The sequence below is a fragment of the Dasypus novemcinctus genome, chromosome 4 (assembly GCF_030445035.2).
Source record: "Dasypus novemcinctus isolate mDasNov1 chromosome 4, mDasNov1.1.hap2, whole genome shotgun sequence".
In the NCBI taxonomy this organism is placed as follows: Eukaryota; Metazoa; Chordata; class Mammalia; order Cingulata; family Dasypodidae; genus Dasypus; species Dasypus novemcinctus.
In genome coordinates this window covers 79,507,315-79,532,449 of record NC_080676.1, presented here as the reverse complement: position 1 = coordinate 79,532,449, position 25,135 = coordinate 79,507,315, and the positions used below count along the sequence as shown (strand labels likewise).

Genomic DNA, 25,135 nt, shown 5'->3' with positions numbered 1-25,135 from the left:
GATATGGTAGAGGAGTGCAGAAATAGGGCACCTAACCCAGCCTTGAAAGGGTGGGTAGGGTAATGGTAAAGAGAGAGAGATCAGTGAATTCTTGGGAAAGGAGATGCCTGATGTGGGATTTCTATCAGAAGCCTGAAAAAATGGTGTCAGGCCAAGGGAGGAAGGGGCAAAGATGAAGAGAAGGTGTTTAAGGAATCAGAAACTCAAGTCAAGACAGTGTAAAATAATGACTAATAATATTGGCTTTGGAGTAAGATATTTGTGTGACCTTGAAAATTTTAACATTCTGAACTTAAGTTTCCTCTACAGCATATGAGTTAATACCTATCATTGGAAATTTTGTGCAAATTAAATGAAATAACGCATAAGTCATGTAAAACCATAATTTTGGTGAGTTGGCAAATAGTGGGTTTCTTAATAAGTAGAAGTTACTACCATAATTGTCATCAGAGCCATGGTATTCCACATTGTTAAAATTATTCTAGATTAATGGATGGTTCTAGTAATTGGTAATCCAACTTTATATAGTAGTGATTCTTTATTTGTAATGTGAAATAATTGTATATTCTTGAATAATTGCTATTATTCCACTTACTTATGTATTATATTTAGTACACCATTGTGTCTATTTGTTGTGATTCCTACTATGTTAGAAAAGTCACCTCTGGAAACTGGTTACACAGTTCATAAAACAAGGAGATTAAAGAGCAGAGGAAGTAAAAGGTTAAGAATACTGAGGTTAAGATTACTTCAAGGTGTTGCCCTAGCTAAATGGGTCAGTCAGGAGGTATATGCATTTAATTCCACTCCATTAATTACATAGCAGAAATTTTGTGAAGGTAAAATTTAGGATGGCTGTGGCAGAAACTACAGGAAGAGCTAACACATACACATATAACAGCAATAGGTTTTTTGTTGTTGTTTGTTTGTTTTGTTTTTAGGAGGTACTGGTGATTGAACCCAGAATCTCATACATATGAAACAGGTGCTTAACCATTGAGCTCCACCTTCTCCTGCAATAGGGCCTTTTAATGGACTGTGTAAGTAGCAGATGTTAAGAGACCTGTTTTCTGCTTAGTTTTATCTCACATCAGCTGTTTATACACTTGCTTTAATTTCTAGGGATAAATGACCACTCTGCTCAGGAATCATTTGCTCCCTATTACCTCTTGTGCCTACTGGCACTCCTACCAAGATTGTTTCTGGGCTTAATAATTTTATTCTCTTCAAGAAAGGAATATTGACTCGCTGTTAATATTCCCTATAGCTAATGAAAATCACTTTCTCCTGGTATTTTAATCCCTTCCTTTATATGACACTAGATTTATATGATAGGCTTCATGTGTAGTTAACTTCAAACCTCAGTATACTTATCAGTAAAGTGGGGGATAATAATAGGGGCTCTCTTATTGGGTTATCATAAGGGTTATATAAATTAATAAACTTAAAGTGTTTCACATAATGCTTGGGACATCATAAATACTCTGTATATGTTAGCATTTGATGTTTATTATGTTGTGCCACTTATTGTTTGACTTGTTGCCTTCATTGAGACAAAATTTTAATTCTTTATTTTTTAAATTACCATACAGTAAAATTGACTTATTTTTCCTGTGCACAATTCTATTGATTTTAACATATATAGAGATTCCTGTACCCACCGTAATAAAAATACAGAACACTTAAATCAATCCTAAAACTCCCTTGTGCCATCTTTTTCTAGTCACACCTTCTTCCCACTTACAAACCTTGGCAACCACTCATCTGTTATCCATCAGTATAGTTTTGCCTTTTTAAGAATGTCATATATGATTTGCAAATTTTTGTCAAATTATTAAATTTTTAAAAACATTGCAGGAAAGTTAAGATAAATTTACAGTTTCAGAAATATTAAACTAGGAAAAAAACATGAACTCTGAAGTCTGGATTTGAATCCTTATCTTGCCACTCACTAGCTGCTGTGAACAAGTTAGGTATCCTCCATGAATTGTAAAATCCTCGTCTACAAAATGGTGCTAATAGTACTTTCCTCATCTGAGTTGTATTGAGGATTATAGGAAATTTACTTTATATATACATATAGCATAATATATGCCACATTATAGCTATTTATTATTAGAGGCAATATAGACTACCCTTAGGCTCTGGAATCTGATAAATTCCAACTTTCTTTTGGGTTTTGCCACTTAATTGTTACTTAACCTCAGTAGTAAAATGAGGGCAATACTTATGAGAATTTAGTGTGATAATACTTAGTATCCTTTCTGAGAAATCATATTAAATATCTATTACAATTAGCCATGAGTGGTTCACTGAGCATTTTTCTGATTAAATAAGTTTTTATTCAATCATTCAGTAGTTTACAGAAAAGTATACATATATCAACACTTACCTTCAGACCCAATCTTTTCTGATGCAGAGAAGAGAATAGAAAGGATTATGCTTCCTTTCAGTATTAGAAAGGACATATTTTCAAAGTACATACAAAAAGAAGGAGTATGAATTGGTTTTTCTCATATGTTTAGATTAATACTAGGGGAGAAGAGTAAATTCACCACTTTTACATATAAAATATATTTATATATAATATTTAGAGCAGATAGTTAATACTTATGGAAAGATATGATGTTTTCCTTATGGCCTTTTTTGTAACAAAAGGTACAAATATCCATACTGTTTCATAAAGAACTGTATTAAAAATGCTTCGTAAATCTGGAGAAATATTCTTATAATGTAAAAATATTTTTTTTTGAAGATTTTATTTTTTATTTATTTCTCTCCCCTTCTCCCCCCTCCCCAGTTGTCTGCTGTATCCATTCGCTGTGTGTTCTTCTGTGACCGCTTCTATCCTTATCAACGGCACTGAGCATCTGTGTTTCTTTTTGTTGCGTCATCTTGTTGTGTTAGCTCTCTGTGTGTGCAGTGCCATTCTTGGGCAGGCTGCACTTTCTTTCATGCTGGGCAGCTCTCCTTACGGGGCACACTCCTTGCACGTGGGGCTCCCCTACGCGGGGGACACCCCTGTGTGACAGGGCACTCCTTGCGCTCATCAGCGCTGCGCATGGGCCAGCTCCACATGGGTCACGGAGGCCCTGGATTTGAACCATGAACCTCCCATGCGGTAGGCGGATGCCCTAGCCATTGGGCCAAGTCTGCTTCCCTAAAAATGTATTTTATACAAATAGCAAACTATTTCATACCACCACTCGTAGTTTGGTCATTTACTAGGTCAAATCACTGGGGGAAGACTATCACTCAAATTGGCTAATGCTGGGGTTAAGGAAAACAAATGAGAGCATTTTGGCTTATTTAACCTGGAAGTGAAATATTTATTTTAGCCAAAATACTAAAATTGAATTATAAATAAAAATTGGACAGGTATTTTATGTATTTGTTATAATATAAACTTTAAAAAGCTCTTTTTCTTGTTATATAACCAATATAAGGTTAGGAAATGTCCCATTGGTACTGTTTGATACTATGCACAGTAAAAAGTGGAATAAAAGGGAAATCTTTTGAGTGTTTTCTAAAGACAAGTAGATTCTTTGGGCTTAAGAGAGTGAACGTGAATTATTTAGAGTAGTATTATGTTCCCAAAGAATTTGGTACAATGAAAGTATCTAGTTCTTTTGGAAATTATTTTTGGAGAGGGATATTTTCCATTCAATATTTACTTAAAAATACTTCATATCAGCACATATTTTTGTATACATGTACTAGAAATATATGGATATTGCTTTGAAAAAGAAAAATGGAAATTGTGAAGCTATTTCATAATTTTCAGATACCTAAAACATTCTATAGTCATTTCAGCTCCACTCTACTAGCTAATTGTATCTTGCAAACTAACAAAGACTATAGAATTTCTTTAAAATTAGTTGCCCAAGCTAAATAGAGCTAACCTTAAGTAAAACTGAGAAGGAAATCACATTTGTCATTGGTAAACTGTTTCCCTTACACAATAGATGTCTTTATCTTTTTACCAAACCTATTTTTCCATAGAAACCCCATCATCTAGAATTTTTATGTTACCCTCTACCATTCTGGGTTTGCTACCATCACATCCCATTTCATATTGAAATTTGCCTTTTTTATCTGTTAGTATTTTAGGACCCAAAATTGCCAACTGATAGACTAACATAGACTAATATGCTAATTGTAATGATTGAGAGTTTGGGAACAACTAATGTGAAGATGTCCTTTTTAAAATTTATTTATTTATTTGTTTGTTTGTTTATTTATTTATTTATTTTAAGGAGGTACCAGGGATTGAACCTGAGACCTTGTAGTTGTGAGGCAGGTGCTCAACCACTGAGCTACAACCACCCAACAGGACTGGCTTTTGTGTGTGTATGTGTGTGGTATCAGAGTCTGGGATTGAACCTGGGATCATGTACATGGGAAGGAGACACTCAACCACTTGAGCTACATCCACTACCCTGACAGTTAATAAACAATACCCACTTCCTCCAACAGCCTTTCCCTCACCCCCACCCCCAACACCTTAAGACTGCTTGTTTAGTTATTTTAATGGTGAGAAGGTACATCCAGGAAAAGGGAAAGGATAAAACAGTAGGTTGCTGGGGGAGAGATTTTGGGCCTTTTAGTGTCTACCAAATTATATTCTACATAATCCTCAGCAGCTGTTTTTTATAGGCTCAGCCCTGTAATGTGTGTGTTATCTTAAAGGATACCTCAGTCTTATTAAATTTTTTCCTCTGTAGTGAACCTTTCATAATATTTTCTGGTGGACTGTCCTATGACAAAGCTTGCAGAAGACCAAGTTTAACCATCATGCATGGAAAAGCAATTACAGTACTTGAAATGGATCATCCCATTGTTGAATTTCTAACTTTATGTGAAACACCCTATCCAAATGGTAAGTAGCTAAAAGGAAATGACTAATATTGAAAGAATTAGTTTTGAAATGTTACATGACAAGTTCCTAACAAAATTAAGCTTAAATATTTTCAGTGTTGGCAACTGGCATTCATCATGGTACAACACTATGAGCTGCAAGTGTTGGAGCTGGTTCTACAACTGTACCTACTTGACAAAATGGAAGTAAGACAGATGTAGTGCAGCACTGCTGGAGTTTCAAGGTTCTAATGTTAGGTAAGTGCTTTAAACTTTGATAAGGATGGTGGAAGCTGAGCTGGGAGGGTCTGATAGGGATCTGGGGTGAAATCACTTGGGGAAACTTGGGTCTCCTAATAACCTCTCCTAGACCAGCTCCATCCATCCCATTCCAAAACCAATCAAAGTTAAAGCACTTATCTGATATCAGTGATCTGAGACTCTGGTAGTGCTGCCTCTGTTTTATATCTGGCTTTGCATCAGATGTGACTATAGCACTTCTGATTACCCTAGGACTGGTGATGTGTGGTTAATAATTTATATTAGTTCTGAGAATTTTGGGTTAGAGAGACCTTTGGGAAAGAGATGCTTATATTTCTTATCATCCTGAATACAAACCAAGTCTTCTATTGTAAATGAAAAAACTAGTCTAAACTTATATGCAAAGTTTAAGCTTTTAGTAATGAAATCTAAAACTTGAGGATAAATATAAAAAGGGAAATATGAGTTTATGATTGAAAAAATATAGTGTATATATACATTGCTGAATTTTCAAGAGGGCACATGTAGATACTGAGGAGAAAGTACTAGACTTGAAGACAGAATATTTGGTTTTATGATTTAGCTCTGCCACTTGATAGTATATGACCTTGGGCAAGTCACTTTACATTTATGGGTTTGATTTACCATATTTAGAAAGAGGATAAAAATGCCAATCCACAATAATTATTGGAACGTTAAACTAAATACCCTTTGTAAACTATGAAGGATAGGTAAATTGTGAACTTAACTTTGAATGTTACTTTGTTTTAAAGTCTTTAATTTCTTATTTAAAAGATGGGGTATACTGATGTGAAATAACAATGAGTGCAACACTTTTTTCCGGAGTTTCTAGAAACAGACACATTACCTGTGTTGTTAATTAATCAACAGACATTTATTATACTTCTTTGGCTTCAGTACTATGAGAACTTGTTGAAAATATAGTGAAGTATGAAACTGATCTCTCATATCAAATTGCATAAAATTTAGTCAAGTGAGGGAAATAAGTATGAGTTGTCAAATGTAAATAATATAAGACCTTAAATGTTGAGTTATATGGTTGAGAGTATAAATACTGTACTGATTTGTAGGCTAGTTAGATGGCTAATGACCAAAATATATCTGTGCAAAGTTGAAGGAAATAGAACTTAGGTAGGCCTTGAACAAAGGCTGGGTCTTGAAAATGAATATTGCATGAAAATTTTAGAAACTAAGATTTTTCTGAGTAAGATCAATTTATAGAGAAACTTGAAAGCCTTTTGGAAATAGGGAGCTACAGAGGAATTTTGAAGAAATATTAGGGTGAAAACCATGTGATTTTAGGAAGAGTTGCCCAAAAGGAATATGAGTATTTGAAGAGAGAGTCATTGAAATTCAAAATTCCAGATTCCAGCTGGGAGGCTGTTGTAATAACATATATTTAAAATGGTCAAGGCCTGAAACAAGGTGCTATCTGTGTGAATGGAAAGAGAAAACCCAGTGGATTGAGTGAACAACTGGATTAGATAGATAGATAAGTCAAATATAACTGTGTTTTAAGGATAGTTGTTTTGTGGCCAGTAATAACAGTCTTTGGAAAGAGGGAAAGGTAACCTGATTGTGAGCCATTCTAACTGTTTAGAGAGCAGAAAAAGAAGTGAGAAAGAGCTAACAATATTTATTAATGAATCACCAGAATAAAGATGTTCTTTGAAGTTGTGAGAATGAATGATGGAGGAACACTGGAAGAAAAGAACAGAGGATCAAAAACTGTGCTTAGGAAAACACATCATATTAAGAGCCTAGAAGAGGATGGGCCAGCAAAAGAAACTGAAAATGTGTGGTTGCAAAGATGGAACACTTTGTGTTTGTGTGTGTGCATGTGGGTGTGTGTGTGTATGTATAAATTTCTGCATATCAGTAGAAATGTTAGACAATTTCTAATAATATTCAATAAATTATAACCATGCCTGTTTATTGATAATAAGGATGGAGCTTTTCATTAATCAGGGGCTAGGAACAGAAGGTTAAATTTACTCAGTAAAATGTAATTTTATATTTTATTAACTAATTCTAATTAAAACAGTAAGACATGAAAAAGGCAGAAAAGAAGGCCTACAATACAAAACAGTATACAATGAAAAGTTTCTCACTGCCCTTCAGAAGTAACAACTGTTATTGTCTTGTGTATTCTACCCCAAATAATCAATGCACAAATATTTCTACTCAATTATATGTATATATATATACACTATCTCCTTTATTGCATGAAAGACAGCATATTATTTTATTGTCTATATAATACTTCTTTTCACTTAATGGTATATATTGATTATGATTCCATACTAGCAAGTGTGGAACTTCAGTCTTTACAGGTCAGTGATAAATTTTGTACATATGTTTAAAAAGATTTTAACAATTTTAATATTGCTTAATTATTTATGAAATCTAACAATTCAATTCTTTTCTCAAAAAACACAAATGCTTTAATGTGGAATCTAGACTTAGAATTTGTCAGTTTCTCATCTAGATTTAATTGTATCCAGTCTTCTTTAAGACCCATAAATAATGCTTTTCATCAGATAAGAGGTAATTATTATATAGCTTTTTGCTTGGGGAATAGGGTTAGAATACTGTGGCTGCTCAGGGAAAGCTAGTCAATCTAATGAAGGAAGTGATACAGTTGGAATCTATTGAGCACATACTATGTACCAGGCTTTACATTAGATACCTTTATGTATGTTATTTCATATAATCATCATAACTTTCTAAGGTAGTTATTATTTTCCCATTTCCTTGGGTAAAGAAATTGAATATCAAAGTTAATTTACCCAAGATCAAACTATTAATAAATAATAGACACAGAATTGAACCTAGCACTGTCTGACTCATAAGGAAATCTTTTTTTTCACCAGTCACCACAGAACAAAAAATACTTCTGCAAAGATGAATTTTTTTTTTCCGATGTCCTCTTTTAAAATTTATTTTATTTTTATTCCATACTATCTCATTTTATTTTTTAATAAATCAATTTTATTGATATGTATTAATAAAGCATAAATCCATCCAAAGGGTACAATCAATGATATTTGGTATAATCATGAATTTGTGCATTCATCACTTCAGTCATTCTTAGAGTACTTTCATTATACCAATAATAATGAACAAAAAAGCAAAGTTCATCACCTCTCATTCTGTTTCCCCTGCCATACATAGCTACTATTCTTTTCCCTTCTCTCTAGTAAATTTGTATTTATGTTTTGTGAAAATAGTCTTATAGATGCAGTGACAGGTGAAACTTTTATTAGTTTGAATTATTTGTAAAGAAACAAAAATAACTAAAAAAGATGCAATTACCTAAAATGATTATTTATGATTTTTGTTCATTGATGCTAATGTCTCAATTATTTTATTTTCATAGCAATTGCCTCCCAACTAGTGATTTTCCTAAGGAGGGACGATAGAGAGGACATAACAAATAGAATAGAGTTCCATTTTTCTCCAATCTGATAAACATAATAATAAAAAACAGAAGTATTAGAACTCTCTTAAGCAACTAAAAATAGCTCTAAGATATAAGGAAAAAGGGGGTAAGACTCAGTTTGAGAACAGTAGCAAACAGTATGTAGAATGCATACTGCCAAACAGATATGCACCCAAACAAGAGTATGCTCTTCTATAGTTTTTTTTTTCATTTTTCTCTCACATGAATATGACTTACAAATATAATACACAAATAGGCTCCATAGTCACATAGGACTAAAAGGACTGAAAGTCAATTCCAGTTTCCCATCCAAGACTTGAATCATCTGAATAAAATTCCTGCTTAGTGTCTCTTGAGCTTATGGTTATATACCTTTACTTATCAAGTAGAAGTTGTTGGTATTGGGAAAACAGGATGAAATTTAGGATCAGAAGGACTGGGTTGAAGCTTCATCTCTATCACCAACTATCTGTGTAACCTTGTGTTCATCTCTAACTTTAAGCCTCAGTTTTCTCTAAAAATGGAAGAACAGTTAGTACCTGCTCAAGCTGCTAAGAATCAAATATCATGCATGTAAAATGTTTTTATAAATAACTTTTCTTTAAATTGAGTATAACTTTTTTCCATGGATTTCACTTATTAGTCCTTTATTATAGCTAGAAAAGAATGTCTTTCTTGACTACTCTAAATTAGTGTTCCCACAAGTCATTTCCTGTTTTACTATGCTTTTTAGTTTTGTTTCTTTTTTTGCTTTTTATTTTTTTGTAACTCCTATTACTTTCTGAATTATTATTGTTTATGTGTTCATGGTTTATATACATTCCTAGAATGTAAATTTCCTGATGATAAAGACCTTGTCATCTTGTTCTCCACCATATCCTTTGGTTTTTGAACAGTCCTGACATATACAGAACAAAGTAAAGGAAGAAAGAAGAAAAGAAGAGAGGGAGGGAAGGAGAAAGAAAAAAAATGAAAAAGCAAAGAAAGGGTGGAAGGATTTTAGGAACTTGGAAATCCTAGACTATCCCTAGACTCTCTGCTTTTTTGAACTATTGACTCCTAGGCACATAATAGGCAATCTAAAAGTATGTGTTAAATCACACTGAATTGAATGTAAGCTTTTTAGTGTAAGAAGTGTTATTCTCATAGGGTGGTGAATATGTGTCATACTCCAGAGAAACAGAACTATTATTTCTTCAGTATATCTCCTTGGCATGAAGTCTCATCTAAAATGCTCATCTAAAAACTCATGGACAAAGAAGAGAAATGTTTATTAGGTGGAGATTGCAGACTCACTCTCTTCACATAATCCACTGCTATTACCACTGTTATTACTGAGATATGTTGAACACTATGATATGCAACTTCACATTTTTTATTATCTTTTTTTTAGGGATACATAAATCACACAAAATGTTGCAATAAAAAATATGAGAGATTCCCATATACCCCACTCCCCACACCCTCCACTTCTCCCACATGGACAACTTCTTTCATAGTGTGGTGCATTCATTGCATTTGATGAGTACATTTTGGAGCATGCTACACAGCATGGATTATAGTTTATGTTGTAGTTTACACTCTCTCCCAGTCCATTCAGTGGGTTATGGTAGGATCTATAATGTCCTGCATCTGTCCCTGCAACATCATTCAGGACAATAGCAAGTCCCCAAAATGCCCCAATATCACACCTTTTTCCCTCTCCCTGCCTTCAGCAACTCCCGCGGCCACAATGATATAATTTCTTCCATTGCTAGAGTCACAATAATTCTATAGAAGATTACCAGTACGACTTCACATTTTTAACTTGTTCCCTGTGGCAACCTAAATCTTAAATTTGAGAAACACAATATGTATAATTTTTAAAGGTGCTCTTTATTACTCCTTAATTTTCCTCACATTTTGGTCTTCTCAAATCATTTAAATAATATTAGCACAAGAAATAAAGGAGCTGTAATTTTGGAGGTTTTATAAAATGTATAATAAGAAAACTTTTCAATTTTTTCTTCTTTATTTTTAGAATTTCAAGAACCCTATGCTGTTGTAGTACTTCTGGAGAAAGATCTCATTGTAGTTGATCTGACACAAAGCAAGTAAGTTATCCATGCACAGATTACTGCTAACTACTTTTAAACTCTATTCTTTACAATTAAAATACAGGAAGACATTTTAAAAAAATTTATTGAAGCATATCACTCCTACATGAATATACATAAGCAGTAAGTATATAGTAATAGTTGTGAACTTAAAAAACAAACATATATAACATCATACAGGGCTCTCATACCTCACCCTACCACGAATACCTTGCATTATTGTTAAACATTTTTAACTAATGATTAAAGAGCATCGTCTAAATATTACTACTAACCAGAGTATTTTCCCCCAACCCACCATATTAGTATTTTTATTTTTATATCATTTATATATGAACATACATAAACAATAAATGTATACTAAAAGTTGTGAACTTACAAAGCAAAAATGCATAACATCCAACAGGGGCCCCATACATCAGTCCTCCATCAAAACCTTGCATTGTTTTGAGACATTTGTTATAAATTATCAAAGAATATTTTCAAAATCTTACTACTAATAGTACTTATATTACACTTGGTGCATTTTTCCCCAACCCACCATATTATTATTTTTTAAACATATTTTTATGACAGAAGTTGTAAACTTATAAAACAATCATGCACATGAGAGAATTTCCAAACAACACCCTCTTCAACACGCCAGGCTGTGGTAGAACATTTGTTACACATTATGAGATAATATCATCCGATTATTACCAGGTCCATAATGTATTAATACAATTGGCACACATTTTCCATACTCCCCTATTATCAACTATCTTTGTCATAGTTGCAAGAATATTTATTACTGCTAAGCACAGTCCGTAGGTCACTCCAGTTGCATTTTTCCCGTACTTCTCCAATTCCCATCACCCCTACAGCAGTGATGTACATTTGCTCTCTCTCTCTCAAAGGACACTCTTGCATCTGTACCATCAACCACAATTCTCATCCACCTCTGGGTTTACTGTGCTATTCAGTTCCTAGATTTTTCTCTAGCATTCCATCAATTGGCATTTACATCCCTAGACGATCATTTTTAGCCACATCCCCATTTATAAACTAGCTGTTACTCACTATAATGTGTTACCATTCACTCTATGCATTTCCACACTTTTACAGTAAAGCTAATTAAAACTTCTACATACATTAAACATCAGTAGTCCATCTCAGTCCTCCTCTTATCTCTTTTAAGAATCTACCACCTACCACTAAGTCTTGAAGATATTTTCCTACATTTTCTTACAGAAGCTTTATGGTTCTTTTATATTTAAGTTTTTGATCCATTTTGAGTTGGTTTTTGGATAAGGTATGAGACAGGGATGCTCTTTCCTTCTTTTGGCTATGGATATCTAGTTCTCTTAACACTGTTTGTTGAATGGACTGCTCTGCCCTACCTGGGTGGGTTTGACAGGCTAGTCAAAAATCACTTGACCATACATGTAAGGGTCTGTTTCTGTACCATTAATTTGGTTCCATTGGTCTATATGTCTGTCTTATGCCAGTACCATGGTGTTTTTACCACTGCAGTTAGGTAATATGATTTAAAGGCTGGAGATGGGAGTCCTCCAACTTTGCTTTTCCTTTTTAAGATGTTTCTGGCTATTCAGGACCCCTTACACTTCCAAATAAATTTGATAATCGTGTTTTTCACTTATTTTTAAAATTCTGGTAGAATTTTTATCAGGATTGCATTGAATCTGTATATGGATTTGAGTAGAATTGATAATAATGTTTAGTGTTCTGATACATGAGTATGGAATGTTCTTCCAATTATTTAGGCCTTTAAAATTTCTTTTAACATTGAGTTGTTGTTCTCTGAATACAACTGTTTTACATTTCTGGTTAAGTTTATTCCTGAATATTTGGGTTTTATCTGCCATATTTTATTTTTACCACTCTTTTGGCACTTTTAGTTACTTTTATTGATATAATCTTCATTTCTAGACTCTCAAGCAGGCCTCTCTCTCCTTCTTGTCTTTTCAGGCTCTAGCACACCCTTTAGTACTTCCTGAAAATCTGGTCTCTTGGTTAGAAATTCTCTCAGTTTCTGTTTATCTGTGAATATTCTAATCTCGCACCCATTTGTGAAAGACAGTCTTGCCAGATATAAGATTCTTGGCTGGAAGTTTTTCTCTTGTAGTATCTTAAATACTTCATATCACTGTCTTCTTGCCTCCATGATTTCTGGTCAGAAATCAGCACTTAATCTTACTGGGTATCCCTTATATGTTATGCATTGCTTTTCTCCTGGTGTTTTCAGAATTCTCTGTTTGTCTTTGGCATTTGACATTCTGATTAGTATTTGTCTCGGAGTTGGTCTATTCAGATTTTTTCAGATGGGAGTAGGTTGTGCTTCTTGGACATAGTTATCAGTGTTCTTTAATTGGGTTGGGAAATTTTCTACCATTATTTCTTCAGATATTCCTTCTGCCCCCTTTCCCTTCTCTTCTCCTTCTGGGGCACCCATGACATGTTTGCATGTCTCTTGCTGTCATTTAGTTCTCTAAGATCTTGTTCAACTTTTTCCATTCTTTTGTCATCTGTTCTTTTTTTTTTTTTTTAAGATTTATTTTTTATTTATTTCTCTCCCCTTCCTCATTCTCCCCCCAGTTGTCTGCTCTCTGTGTCCATTTGGTGTGTGTTCTTCTGTGTCCGCTTGTATCCTTGTCAGCAGCACTGGAATCTGTGTTTTGTTGCATCATCTTTATGCATCAGTTCTCGGTGAGTGTGGCGTCATTCCTGGGCAGGCTGTACTTTGTTCCTGTTGGGTGGCTCTCCATACAGAGAGCATTCCTTGCGTGTGGGGCTCCCCTATGCAGGGGACACCCCGGTGTGGAATAGCACTCCTTGCGCTCATCATCAGCACTGCACATGGGCCAGCTTATCACATGGGTCAGGAGGCCCTGGGTTTGAACCTTGGATGTCCCATGTGGTAGGCAGATGCCCTAACCGTTGGGCCAAATCTGCTTCCCATGTCATCTGTTCTTTTTTATGTTCACTTTCAGAGGCTATTTCTTCAAGCTCACCAATCCTTTCTTCTGCCTCCTCAAATATGCTATTATGGGATTCCAGTGTATTTTTCATTTCATTTACTGTGCCTTTCATTCTGATAAGATCTGCTATTGTTCTATGTATGCTTTCAAATTCTTTGTGCTCATCCAAAGTCTTCTTAATATCCTCAATCTCTTTAGCCATCTCATTGAATTTATTAAGGAGATTTGTTTGAACATCTCTCTATGATTAGTTGTCTCAACCCCTTTATGCCATCTGGAGGCTTATCTTGTTCCTTTAACTGGGCTATATCTTCCTGTTTCTTGGTGTGGATTGCAACTTTTTATTGTCTTCTCATCTGACTTATAGAATATTTATTCTGGGTGTGGTGTTTCTCTTTAGTTTAGGGCTTCCTGCCCTTTCTCCCTTGCTGGTTGTACAGTAGGAGCCAAGGATGTAGTTGGTACTATAAGCTGAGGAACTAAAACTGCCCTCATTGCCCCAGGTATCAATGAAGTTTCTCCCAACTTTCTCCTTTGCTGGAGGTGGGGGGCAGGGAGTAGGAACAGAGTCACAGCTATGTGGAATAATCCAAGCTGTGTAGGCCCAGACTCTAGTTGCCTAGAGAGACTGATGAAGTTTCATGCCCCTTTCTCCCCTGCCTGGGGCCGGGATGGTGTTGCAGGTGTGGGCAGCAATCTATGCAGATGACTGCAGTTGCCCTGGTAGACTTCTGATTATTCAGTCTGGGTCAGCAAAATGTACCTGCATTTACCTGGATAGACTGGTACAGGACCCCCCAGCTTCCTTCCTACCAGAGGTGGGCCTGAAGCCTAGGCTAGGGCTGCAGGCCAATCTGTATGAAAGAAACCAGTCTACTGTCACTGTGATTCAGAGAGCCCAGCTTCCCCTGATGCTTAGGGTAGAATCAAAATGGCTGATACCAGCCTCTTTCTGACTTGGACAGGTTCAAAATTTAGCTTTTCTTAGGGTTATATTTTAGCCAGCTGAATTTACTAATAAGTAGCTGAAATCAGCGGCCAACCGTCTCTTCCTCCCGTTTTTGGGAAATGGAGCTTCCAATTCCAGCCACATAATAACTCCTGGGGCAGCTTGCACTACCCAGGTAGGATAATCACCAGCCTCTGCAGCTTGGCCTGTAATTTCCTAGAGAGGGTGGCTCACATCCCCCTATCTTCCTCCCGGCTGGAGGTGGGGCAGGTGTTTATGCTAGAGCTGCAGTCTGACCAGTAACATGATTTTCAGTCTGCCCACTTCCTCTTGTGGTAGGCATGGAGTTAAGGTGATGGCTACTGGCCTCTTTCTGACTTGGACAGGTTCAAACTTTAGCTGTTCTTAGGATTGTAATTTTGCCCACCAAATGTATTAATCAGTAGCTGAAGTTGGTGCCCAACTGTCTCTTCCTCTCCTGATTTTGGGAAGTGGAGCTGCCAATTCCAACCATGGAATAGCTTCTCAGGTGGCTTGTGCCTCCAGTGGAGGATGGCACTGGCCTCTGCGGCATGGAGTGTCCTACTTAACAAATCTTTTCTGCAGATATGCAGTTTTCCCTTCCATTCTTTCAAGATTTTGAGGATGCTTTTCTTGTCTCCTGGAATCCCCAAACAGGTGCTTTAGATAGCTCAGGGTGATTTTTTTTTTTTTAAAGATTTATTTATTTATTTAATTCCCCCCCCTCCCCTGGTTGTCTGTTCTTGGTGTCTGTTTGCTGCGTCTTGTTTCTTTGTCCGCTTCTGTTGTCATCTGCGGCACGGGAAGTGTGGGCGGCGCCATTCCTGGGCAGGCTGCTCTTTCTTTTCACGCTGGGCGGCTTTCCTCATGGGCGCACTCCTTGTGTGTGGGGCTCCCCCACGCGGGGGCACCCTTGCGTGGCACTGCACTCCTTGCGCGCATCAGCACTGCGCATGGCCAGCTCCACACGGGTCAAGGAGGCCTGGGGTTTGAACCGCAGACCTCCCATATGGTAGACGGACGCCCTAACCACTGGGCCAAAGTCCGTTTCCCCCAGGGTGATTATTAACTGCCCTGTAGCAGGAGCTGACTCTTGGAGCTTCTTACTCTGCCATCATCTTGCTGGTTTTCCTACAGGAGGACATTTTAAATATGGGGCAGTAGCGTTCTTGAGATGGTAAAAATTCTTTGTGTGAATATTGTTTTGCCAGGCTTACAGAAATGTAATTTGGTTTAATAATGAAAAGTATATGAAGAGAGTTTGGGAAAACTGAGAAAACTGTAAGACAGTTTAAAGGAAACCCCTAATGTTTGAAGAAAAGCATTTGGAGACACAGGGCACGTGAAATGGATCACATTACTGCTGTTACATTAAGCAAATATAATTGTTATGGAAAGTTGTTGGATGAAATGCCTACCATCTGCTAGTCAACTGACTAAAGGAAAATCACACATGATAAAAGTATTATTGGACTAATGCTGCAAATTATACAAAAAAGCAAGATTTCAGAGGCAGAGAAGATTGGGGCTTTTGTTTATTTTCTTTTCCATTATGTTATAGGCATTTGAAACAAAGAATACCCTGTTAGAATAGTCCTCTCCACTCCTTTACATTGACAGTAGAAATAGACTTGAAATTGATGGCTACATTCTTCTTGCTTATTCATTGTAAATGGTAATAGGCATGAAAGTGATTTGCCCTCCTTCTGTGCTCTAGATCAATTGATCTTCTTGATTTTTTTATATTATTGTTGGAGAAAAGAGGGGCATTCACTGGGACATGGAGACTGATTGCAGTCAGAAGTTTATTGGGAAGCTCTCCAACAGAAGGGGTCTGATGAATAGACTTCAGCCTCCCTGCCAGCATAGAGGGGGTCTGAAGCAAGACTTCAGCCTACTTCTGGAAAGGGGGGATTTGAACTTATACAGTACATTCCTAGGTGGGGAAATGATAGAGTGGGAGGGGGTTGAGGGTTCGAGTGAGGTCCAGGGGCCAATAGGAAGCCCTAGAGGTGAAAATTTTCCCTTGTATGGCTGGAGGGTAGTAATACTTTCTTGGAATGCTAGAGGAGCATGTGTTGTTTTGATTTGCAGTGAGTTAAGTTCTCTACTTCCCTTTACTCCCATTTCCACGTGGTTTCTTTGTTCAATCTTTGGGGAAGTACTGTGCTTTCACACGTGTAAGCCTATTGGTGGGTGGCAGGGTTGTCTTTCTTCAATGCATTTCAGGGGGAACTGAATCAAAGCTTGTGAATTATTGCAAACCTAGTGAGAGGGAACCTCTAACAATTATATTTGCAACAGAACCTTTGTTCATTTTCTCTCATGTACCTGGAATAATATTCACTTCCTTGTTCTCCTTGTTAACATCTTACCTGTAAGAATCTCAGCACATTTATCACTTCCAAAATTTAAAAAATACAAAAAATTTCCATTGCCTATGTAATTGGATTAAATATCCTAATACCGGCTCACATATACCACACATTCCTCTCCTCCATAGTTTTCGACAGATGCAGTTTTGCATTTGTTATTGTTAAAGACTGTCTTCCTACTGAAGTATAGACCACATGAAAGAGGGACTATGGCTCAACACAGAATAGACTCTTGATAACTTTCGTTGAATGAATTACTGTCTTTATTCTACTTCCATCTAGTTTGTAAAGGTAAGAGCCAAGGTTGTTCTTGATGCTAATTTGCAACATACAGTATTTCATTATTTTGAAGAGGATGTAGGATTTGGGCCAGAAGATCATTACCACTGAATTCTACCTAACTTCCCTGTTTATTGACATTAAACTTGTTTTGTTTTTTTTTTTCAAAAAATTTTTTTAAAAAATTTTCTGTATATGTAAGGATTTATACCTTCCTCTTCCTCTAAAAATATTCTAATATTGGTTTCCTTAAAATGTACTTTAATGATCTTATGATCTCAATGGTATTCAACTCTTGTTTCTATGCCTTATTTGTTCCTCATTTTTTTAAACATGTATTTATTTATGTATTTATTTTTATTTATTTCTTTCCCCCCTTCCCCAATTGTCTGCTCTCCGTGTCCATTTGCTGTGTGTTCTTCTGTGCCTGCTTGTATTCTTGGCGGCAGCACCGGGAATCTGTGTCTCTTTTTTGTTGTTGCGTCACCTTGCTGCGTCAGCTCTCCATGTGTGTGGCGCCACTCCTGGGCAGGTAGCACTTTTTTCGCACAGGGCAGCTCTCCTTACGGCGTGCACTCCTTGCATGTTGGTTTCCCCTACACAGGGGACACCCCTGCATGGCACAGCACTCCTTGCGCACATCAACACTGTGCATAGGCCAGCTCACCACACGAGTCAGGAGGCCCTGGGTTGAACCCTGGACCTCCCAGGTGGTAGGCGAACACTCTATCAGTTAAGCCAAATCCACTTCCCTGTTCCTCATATTTTGTCTAATTATCTAATGTCCTCCAATGTCCATTGCATTTTATCTTTTATGTTCACTTTTTTTGGTATATACATTTATTCTTTAAATACATTTTCCATTGTGGTAAAATGCACATAACATAAAATTTTACATATTTATTCTTATGCTTTTTGTTACCTTATATAAGTAAATTGATAGTTTATCAGCATTTTTAATGTTCAATAAGTTGTAGCTTTGGAGTCCTTTTCCAATTTCTTTTTTTTTTTTTTTCCATTTAATCCTCTTCATGAAAGCAAGTTAGCATTAGGACTAACAAATTATTCCTCTTCTTGGTTTCTTGGAAGCACATTTTCATTGTCATTTCCAAAGCAACCAGTTTACCCTTTTACAGTGGAATTCCTATAATAAATTTTTAGTTATTATTTTTCTTGATAACATCTTTTTCTCTACTCTTTGCCATTATACTAAAATAATTTTCTCCAAACAATTTTCATAATATTGTTCACCTCGCCAAGAGCCTATCACTGTTACCTCTTATTTTATCAGATCCCAAGTTGTAAGTCTGGTCTTCTAGGTGATCCATTTGTTCTATATCTTCTATCTCAGAAATGTTAATAATTTTTACTTTGAAACAGGGAATTTCTGATCCATCTAGTCATGTAATCATACAGAGCAGGAACAGAGGTAACACTGGATAATACTGACGTCCAGTGTAAACAATGACTGTCAGTGCTACATATGGTTTTTCTAGAGCTGAGAAAATAATTTTTTGCCAAGCCACCGCTCTTGTAGTCTAACCATCATTACCATTCAGAGAGAGCTTTTATAATGTATGCAGTGTAATGTAGTGGTCAAAAGTTGGGGCTCTACAGACTATAGTAAGATTACCTGTTTTCAACCCCATCTTAGCTACTTACTAGCTATATAACTTGGTCAAGCTACCTAACCTCTCTGTGCCTAGGTTACTGTATTAGTCAGGGTTCTCTAGGGAAACAGAACTGACAGATATAAGATATTTTATAGGAATTGGCTCATGTGACTATGGAGATGGGCAAGTTCAAATACATAGGGCATGCCACAAGCCAAGAACTCTGACGAAAGTTTTTGATGAATTCCCCAGGAGAATCTGGCTGGGTGAAGTACAGATGCAAATTCTTCCTTTTGACTGCTGAAATCATCACTTCTTTTAAAGTCTTCAACTGACTGAATGGGACTCCTCTCATTGTTAAAGGCATTTGCCTCCGTTAATTGTAGATGTAATTAGCTGTAGATGCAATCACCATACTGATGAAATCTAGAGTGCAAGTGATACTACAGAAAAAAATGGGCAGATGAAATTTAGAGTGTTAGTTAGAGAAAGGAGAACTTGAGAAAGAGAGAGAATTGTGCCAACCAAGTGTGGATATTCCAGAGAGTGATAGGAGAAGGGATCAGTGGAAACAAAAAAAATATCCTATCTAGAGATAAAAGTTACCTATTCTATAATGTGAGCCAGAGATCAAAATAAAACTTTCTGGAGAGATTTATTTCAAGATTAAATGCAGTAATAATGAAAAAAAGTTATATACAGTGCCTGGTACATTTTTAAAAATTCAATATATTATGGTTACTAGAATTCTTAATTTGCTTCTGTACTCATATCCCTTTTTAAAATTGTAGTAGACTTAAGGATATAAAATTTATTACATCCATAGGTTTGCATTCCTTTTCTTTAGTTTACATGTTAAATGATCTTTAAACACACACTTATACTCCGCACCTATCTGTCCTTTATCCCTGCACACACACACACACACACACACACAAACAAAAGCTTGGAGATTTTTTCTCCTTGTTACAAACATATCAATTTTACTAGTACATTTTAATACTTATAAGCATATGAATAACTGGATTAATTACTTAGTTGCTATCATTTTTAATAAATTGACTATGTTAATGTATTGTATATTTTCAATTTAATAGAATTTATTGTATCCATTTTAGCAAGCATTATTACTGTGCATATTGAAATTATAGGGAATAAAATTCACTTAAGGAGTAAAATATTTTACAAATAACTATAAAAGATGGGCATTCTTGTTTATGTAGTTGTTTTACAGTGCTTAAAAAGTTAAATTTAGAATTAATTTTTTAGAAACATTTTAAGGTTTACTTTATAAAATTTTTTTTTACTTTGTGTCAGGTGCAAAATGATACTAATATATTGTCTTTTTCTATTAGTTTTCCAATCTTTGAAAATCCGTATCCCATGGACATTCATGAATCACCAGTTACATGCACAGCATACTTTGCTGATTGCCCTCCGGATTTGATTCTAGTTCTCTATTCTATAGGCGTCAAGCATAAAAAACAAGGGTACAGTAATAAGGTAAAAGTAACAATTGTAAATAACTTTTTCTGTATTATATACATATCATTTGATCATACTATTTCCTGTTAGTTTATTATCTGACTTTCCATGTAAGAGGTTTGAACTAAAATCTTTTAAAGTCATAATGTGGCATCTGTTAAAAATATAACTTCTGAGATTCAAATTTTCCAAACATTTACATAGCTATATGCCTATAGGAATACTTCCATACTAAATATATAATTATATACTAAGATATATTTATCATATACATTTATAAGTATATACTTTAACATATTTGAAGAATAATATGTAATCTAATTATCTTAGATATGGGAATTTTTTTTAAGAAATTCAAATTATCAATTCTTCCTAGTTGGTTATTAATCAATTGATGGTTAACAAAATATAATTATCAAAAGCCATTTGTTGAATAACATTCTAGCATTCCTTTTAGTTATATTTAACTAGAAAATTCAATACTTGTCACTGTAATAGATAACCAGTTATCACCTATTATTTGCACAGGCTGTTGGAATGAACAACTCCAGTGGGCACTATCTATATCATATTCTTTGTTAAATATCAGAGTTTGGTAGTGCATAGACTGTGGCTCATGTAGCAACACTGCATTTGCAGAATTAAAACCCCTCTTTATTTATATCAATGGTAATATTGGTTAAAATCTATATTTTTAAAGGAGATAGAATTGTATATTTGGAGGTGTTTGTTCAATGAAAGGATTAAGTTAACTACACAATTCATCCTTGATTAATTTTCACATATTTTTTAGTGAGCTTGTTATCATGTTATTAAGTTTTTTCATTCCAAATCTGCCATTCAAATTTTTTAAAAATAAAATTTATATGTCCTTCCTGGTTATTTATTCAGGAGTGGCCAATCAGTGGAGGAGCTTGGAACCTTGGAACACAGACATATCCAGAAATTATTATTACTGGGTAAGTGGGATATAATTTATGAGTTTGTTAATTCATTAGCAAAAAGATGTTTATTGAATTTCATCACTTTTTCCATAATTATGCTCTATGCAGACTGACAATTGAAGTAAAAGTGTAAGACCAGCTGCTATCAAAAGATTACTTTAGTCTTGATGAAAGATAGAACCTAAGCACTGGAAACACGGAATTATAACAAAAGAAGTATAGTTATAAAAACAAGAGAAAGTCACAGGGGGTAAATCATTAGTGATTACTCAGAGAAAACTTAATGTAGAAATCATAAAATATTAGCCCATGACAAGCCCTTATCAACATCTCTTGATTCCCACCAAATCCAAGAATCACAATTGATATTCTTGACAGGTGGTTATTTAAACTATGATTCAAAACTTATAGCACCAGAAATGTCACTACTTTGTACAATGACATACTTTGTATTTTAATATTAGGAAGGAAAAAAAGAGATATAGCTATAAATAAAAAGATTTAAATGTTAACGGGTTCAACTTATGGAAAGATGGAGTAGAAGTACTTTGCCTATTCTTCCTGGTATGTACAATTAAAAGCCCCGGACATTATATATATATATATATAAAGATAAGATGATTCAAAAGGTAAAGAGAAAAGGGTGGCAAGGGTCCTTAAGACCCAAGGAAGGAAATGGTGGTGAGTTCTCTAGTTTTCTTTTTGCTTCAAATATCCCAGACTTGTAAATGAAGAAGCTGGCAACCTGAAAATACCAATGGTAACAGACAAAAGCAAAAACAAAAACAATAAAAGCCAGCTCTCTCAAGCCAAGGTACAAAGAAAATGGCAGGTAAGCAAGAAAAGAAACTTTTTAAAAAAATGATCTTTCTACTTTAGTCAGATACCACAGAAAAAAATGTGGTGACACACACACCCACATCAGCAAAGGCCAAATTCTGGTAACCTAGAATTTCACCCTTAGGGGCTGTAATGAGGTGACCCAATTTTCCAACCAAGGGGTGTCAGAGAAGCTGAATAGGGAGTTTGGTCTTTCATCCCAGCTCAGTCTTGTAATGACGCCCCTCCCTTGTGTCAGTGAAGACCAATGGAGAGCTGAAATTCTCAACTCTATTCAGTAGTAAATGGGAGACACTTCTCCCCCACTCAGGTGCCATTTTAACTCCAGTGAGGAAGGAGAGCAGAAAGATGCAAGCCTGAAAAATTACTCAAGGAAGGAATGGCTGATAATGTCTCAAATTTAGCAAAAGACATGAACCTATAGATTCCAGAAGCTGAGTAAACCCCAAATAGGATAAACCCAGAGAAATCCAATCCAAGATCTATTATAGTCAAATTCGTGAACACCAAACACAAAGAAAAATCTTGAAAAAAATACAGAGAAATGAAACCTTACCTATAGGACAAAAACAATTTGAATGACAGCAGATTCCCTATTAGAAACTATGGAGACCAGAAGGAAACCTGAAAAGAACTATTAATCCAGAATAATTTACCCAGTGAAAATCTCCAGGAATGAAGGAAACTTTAAGACATTCTCAGATGAAGGAGAGTAAGAGAATTATTCAACAGCAGACCTATCCTGAAAATAATGGCTAGAGGAAGTTTTCTAAACAGAAAGGAAACAATGAAAGAAGGAACTTTGGAACACCAGGAGCAAAGAAAAAATGCAGTAAGGTTAATCCAATAGGCTTTCCTATTGAGTTTTTATATTATGTTTGATGATTGATTCAGAGATTATAATATTTTCTGATGTGTTCTGCATGTATATAGAGGAAATTTATAAGACAATTACATTAAAAATGGGAGTGGTTAAAAATACAGAAAGGGAAGTATGGTATCTATACTTTCTTTGAACAAGTAGAATTATGATACCAGTAGACTGTGAGAAGTTATGTACATAATACTTAAAGCACCCACTAAAAAAGCTATGCAAAGAAGATATGCTCAAAAACCATTTTTGACCTTTCAAAATGGAATTCTAAAATATTTTAAACCTCAGGAAGGTAACAAGAAGAAAATAGATGAAATTAAAATTAAACTTAAACTTACCATACCAATAATTACATTAAATGTAAATGATATAAATATACCAATTAAAATACACAGATAGAAAGAGTGGGTTAAAAAACATGACCTAACAGTATACTGTCAACAATGTACCCACTTCAAAAATAATGATATAGGTAGGTTAAGAATAAATGGATGGAAAATATATATACCTTACAAACATTAATCAAAATAAATCAGGAGGGACTTCCAGGGAAGATAGTGGAGTAGGGAGTTCCAGGACTTAGTTCTTCTACTAAGGCAACTATTAAACAGGCAGGAACTGTCTGAAACAATTGTTTTGGGGCTCTGGAGCCAGGTGAACACTGTATTGCATCCAGGGAAGAGCAGGAGGAAGTCACTGGTAAACTGTAGTAAAGAACAGTGAGTAGCTCTCTCTGAAACCTAGCTGTTGGTGTCCATTTCCCACTGTTGCAGTGGGCTGCATTGGAGACCAGTCCCTGGACAGCTGCTGCTGGTAGAAAGTAACATAAAAATCCTCTTCCCCAAGAACAGGAGGTGGAACAGCAGAACACTGTTCAAGCTTTTGATTAGCAAATTTGGCTTACTGCAAAAATCAGATGAAGACATGCTGAAAAATCTGATAAGTTCAACACAGGCTACTCTAAAGGTCTAGAAAAAATGGGCAAAAATTTCCCAATTTTTATGGAAGACATAAATATGCGTATCCAAGAAGTGCAACATACTCCAAACACAATAAATCCAATAAACCTACTCTGAGAAACATACTAATCATAATGTCAAATGCCAAAGATAAAAAGAATTCTGAAAGTAGCAAGATAAAAGTGATTCATCACAAACAAGGAATCTGCAGTAAGACTAAGTGCCAATTTCTCAGCAGAAACCATGGAGGTAAGAAGGCAGTGGTATGACATATTTAAAGTATTGAATGAGAAAAACTGCCAGTCCCAAATGCTTTATTGCAAAACTGGCCTTCAAAAATGAGGGAGAATTTGAAGTAGTCTCAGATAAACAAAGACTAAGAGTCCATCAACAAGAGGCCTGCCTCTACAAAAAGTATGAAAGGTTGTTCTGCAGGCTGAGGGAAAAGACAGGAGACAGTAGCTTGGAGTAGTGTGAAGAAATGAAGATTATCAGTAAGGGTAACTAAAAGTTTAAAAAGAGAGACAAAAAAGATGTAATATATAAAAACCAAAGGATAAAATTGCTGAAGTAAGTGCTGCCTTTACAGTAATAACATTGAATGTTAATGGATTAAACTCCTCAATCAAAAGAAAGAGTTTGGCAGAATGGATTAAAAACAAAGCATGATCCAACTATATGCTATTTACAGGTGACTTACCTTAGATCCAAAGACAAAAACAAGTTGAAAGCAAAAGTTGGAAAAAGATATTCCATGCAAATAGCAACCAAAAAAGAACAGGAGTAGCAATGCGAATATCAGACAAAATAAAGTTTAAATCAAAAGCTGTTATAAAAGACAAAAAAGGTAGCATATAATAATAAAAGGGGTAATCCACCAAGAAGAAATAATCACAAATATTTATGCACCTAACCATAGTGCCCCAAAATACATGAGGCAAACACTGACAAAACTAAAGGGAGAAATAAATGTCTCTACAATAATAGAGACTTCAATACACCACTCTCATCAATGGAACATCTATACAGAGGACCAATAAGAAAACAGAGAACTTGATTAATATGATAAGTGAACTAAACCTAACAGACATACATAGAATATTGCACCCCTAAACAGTAGGATATACATTCTTCTCCAGTG

General features: G+C 35.4%; 1 protein-coding gene across 21 annotated transcripts in view; it reads left to right on the top strand.

Moving 5' to 3' along the window:
- The window catches only part of STXBP5L (syntaxin binding protein 5L), a 441,734-nt gene that overhangs the window by 254,969 nt on the left and 161,630 nt on the right, over positions 1–25,135 (top strand). For all 21 annotated transcript variants that reach the window (XR_011648662.1, XR_011648664.1, XR_011648663.1 and 18 more), the window contains exons 11-14: positions 4,725–4,879; positions 10,602–10,674; positions 20,248–20,395; positions 21,269–21,336. Coding sequence is in view for 18 of the 21 variants with exons in the window: in XM_071214767.1 (XP_071070868.1) it covers positions 4,725–4,879; positions 10,602–10,674; positions 20,248–20,395; positions 21,269–21,336 (444 nt within the window). In the remaining 3 variants the exon portion in view is untranslated. The remainder of the gene's footprint in view (positions 1–4,724; positions 4,880–10,601; positions 10,675–20,247; positions 20,396–21,268; positions 21,337–25,135) is intronic.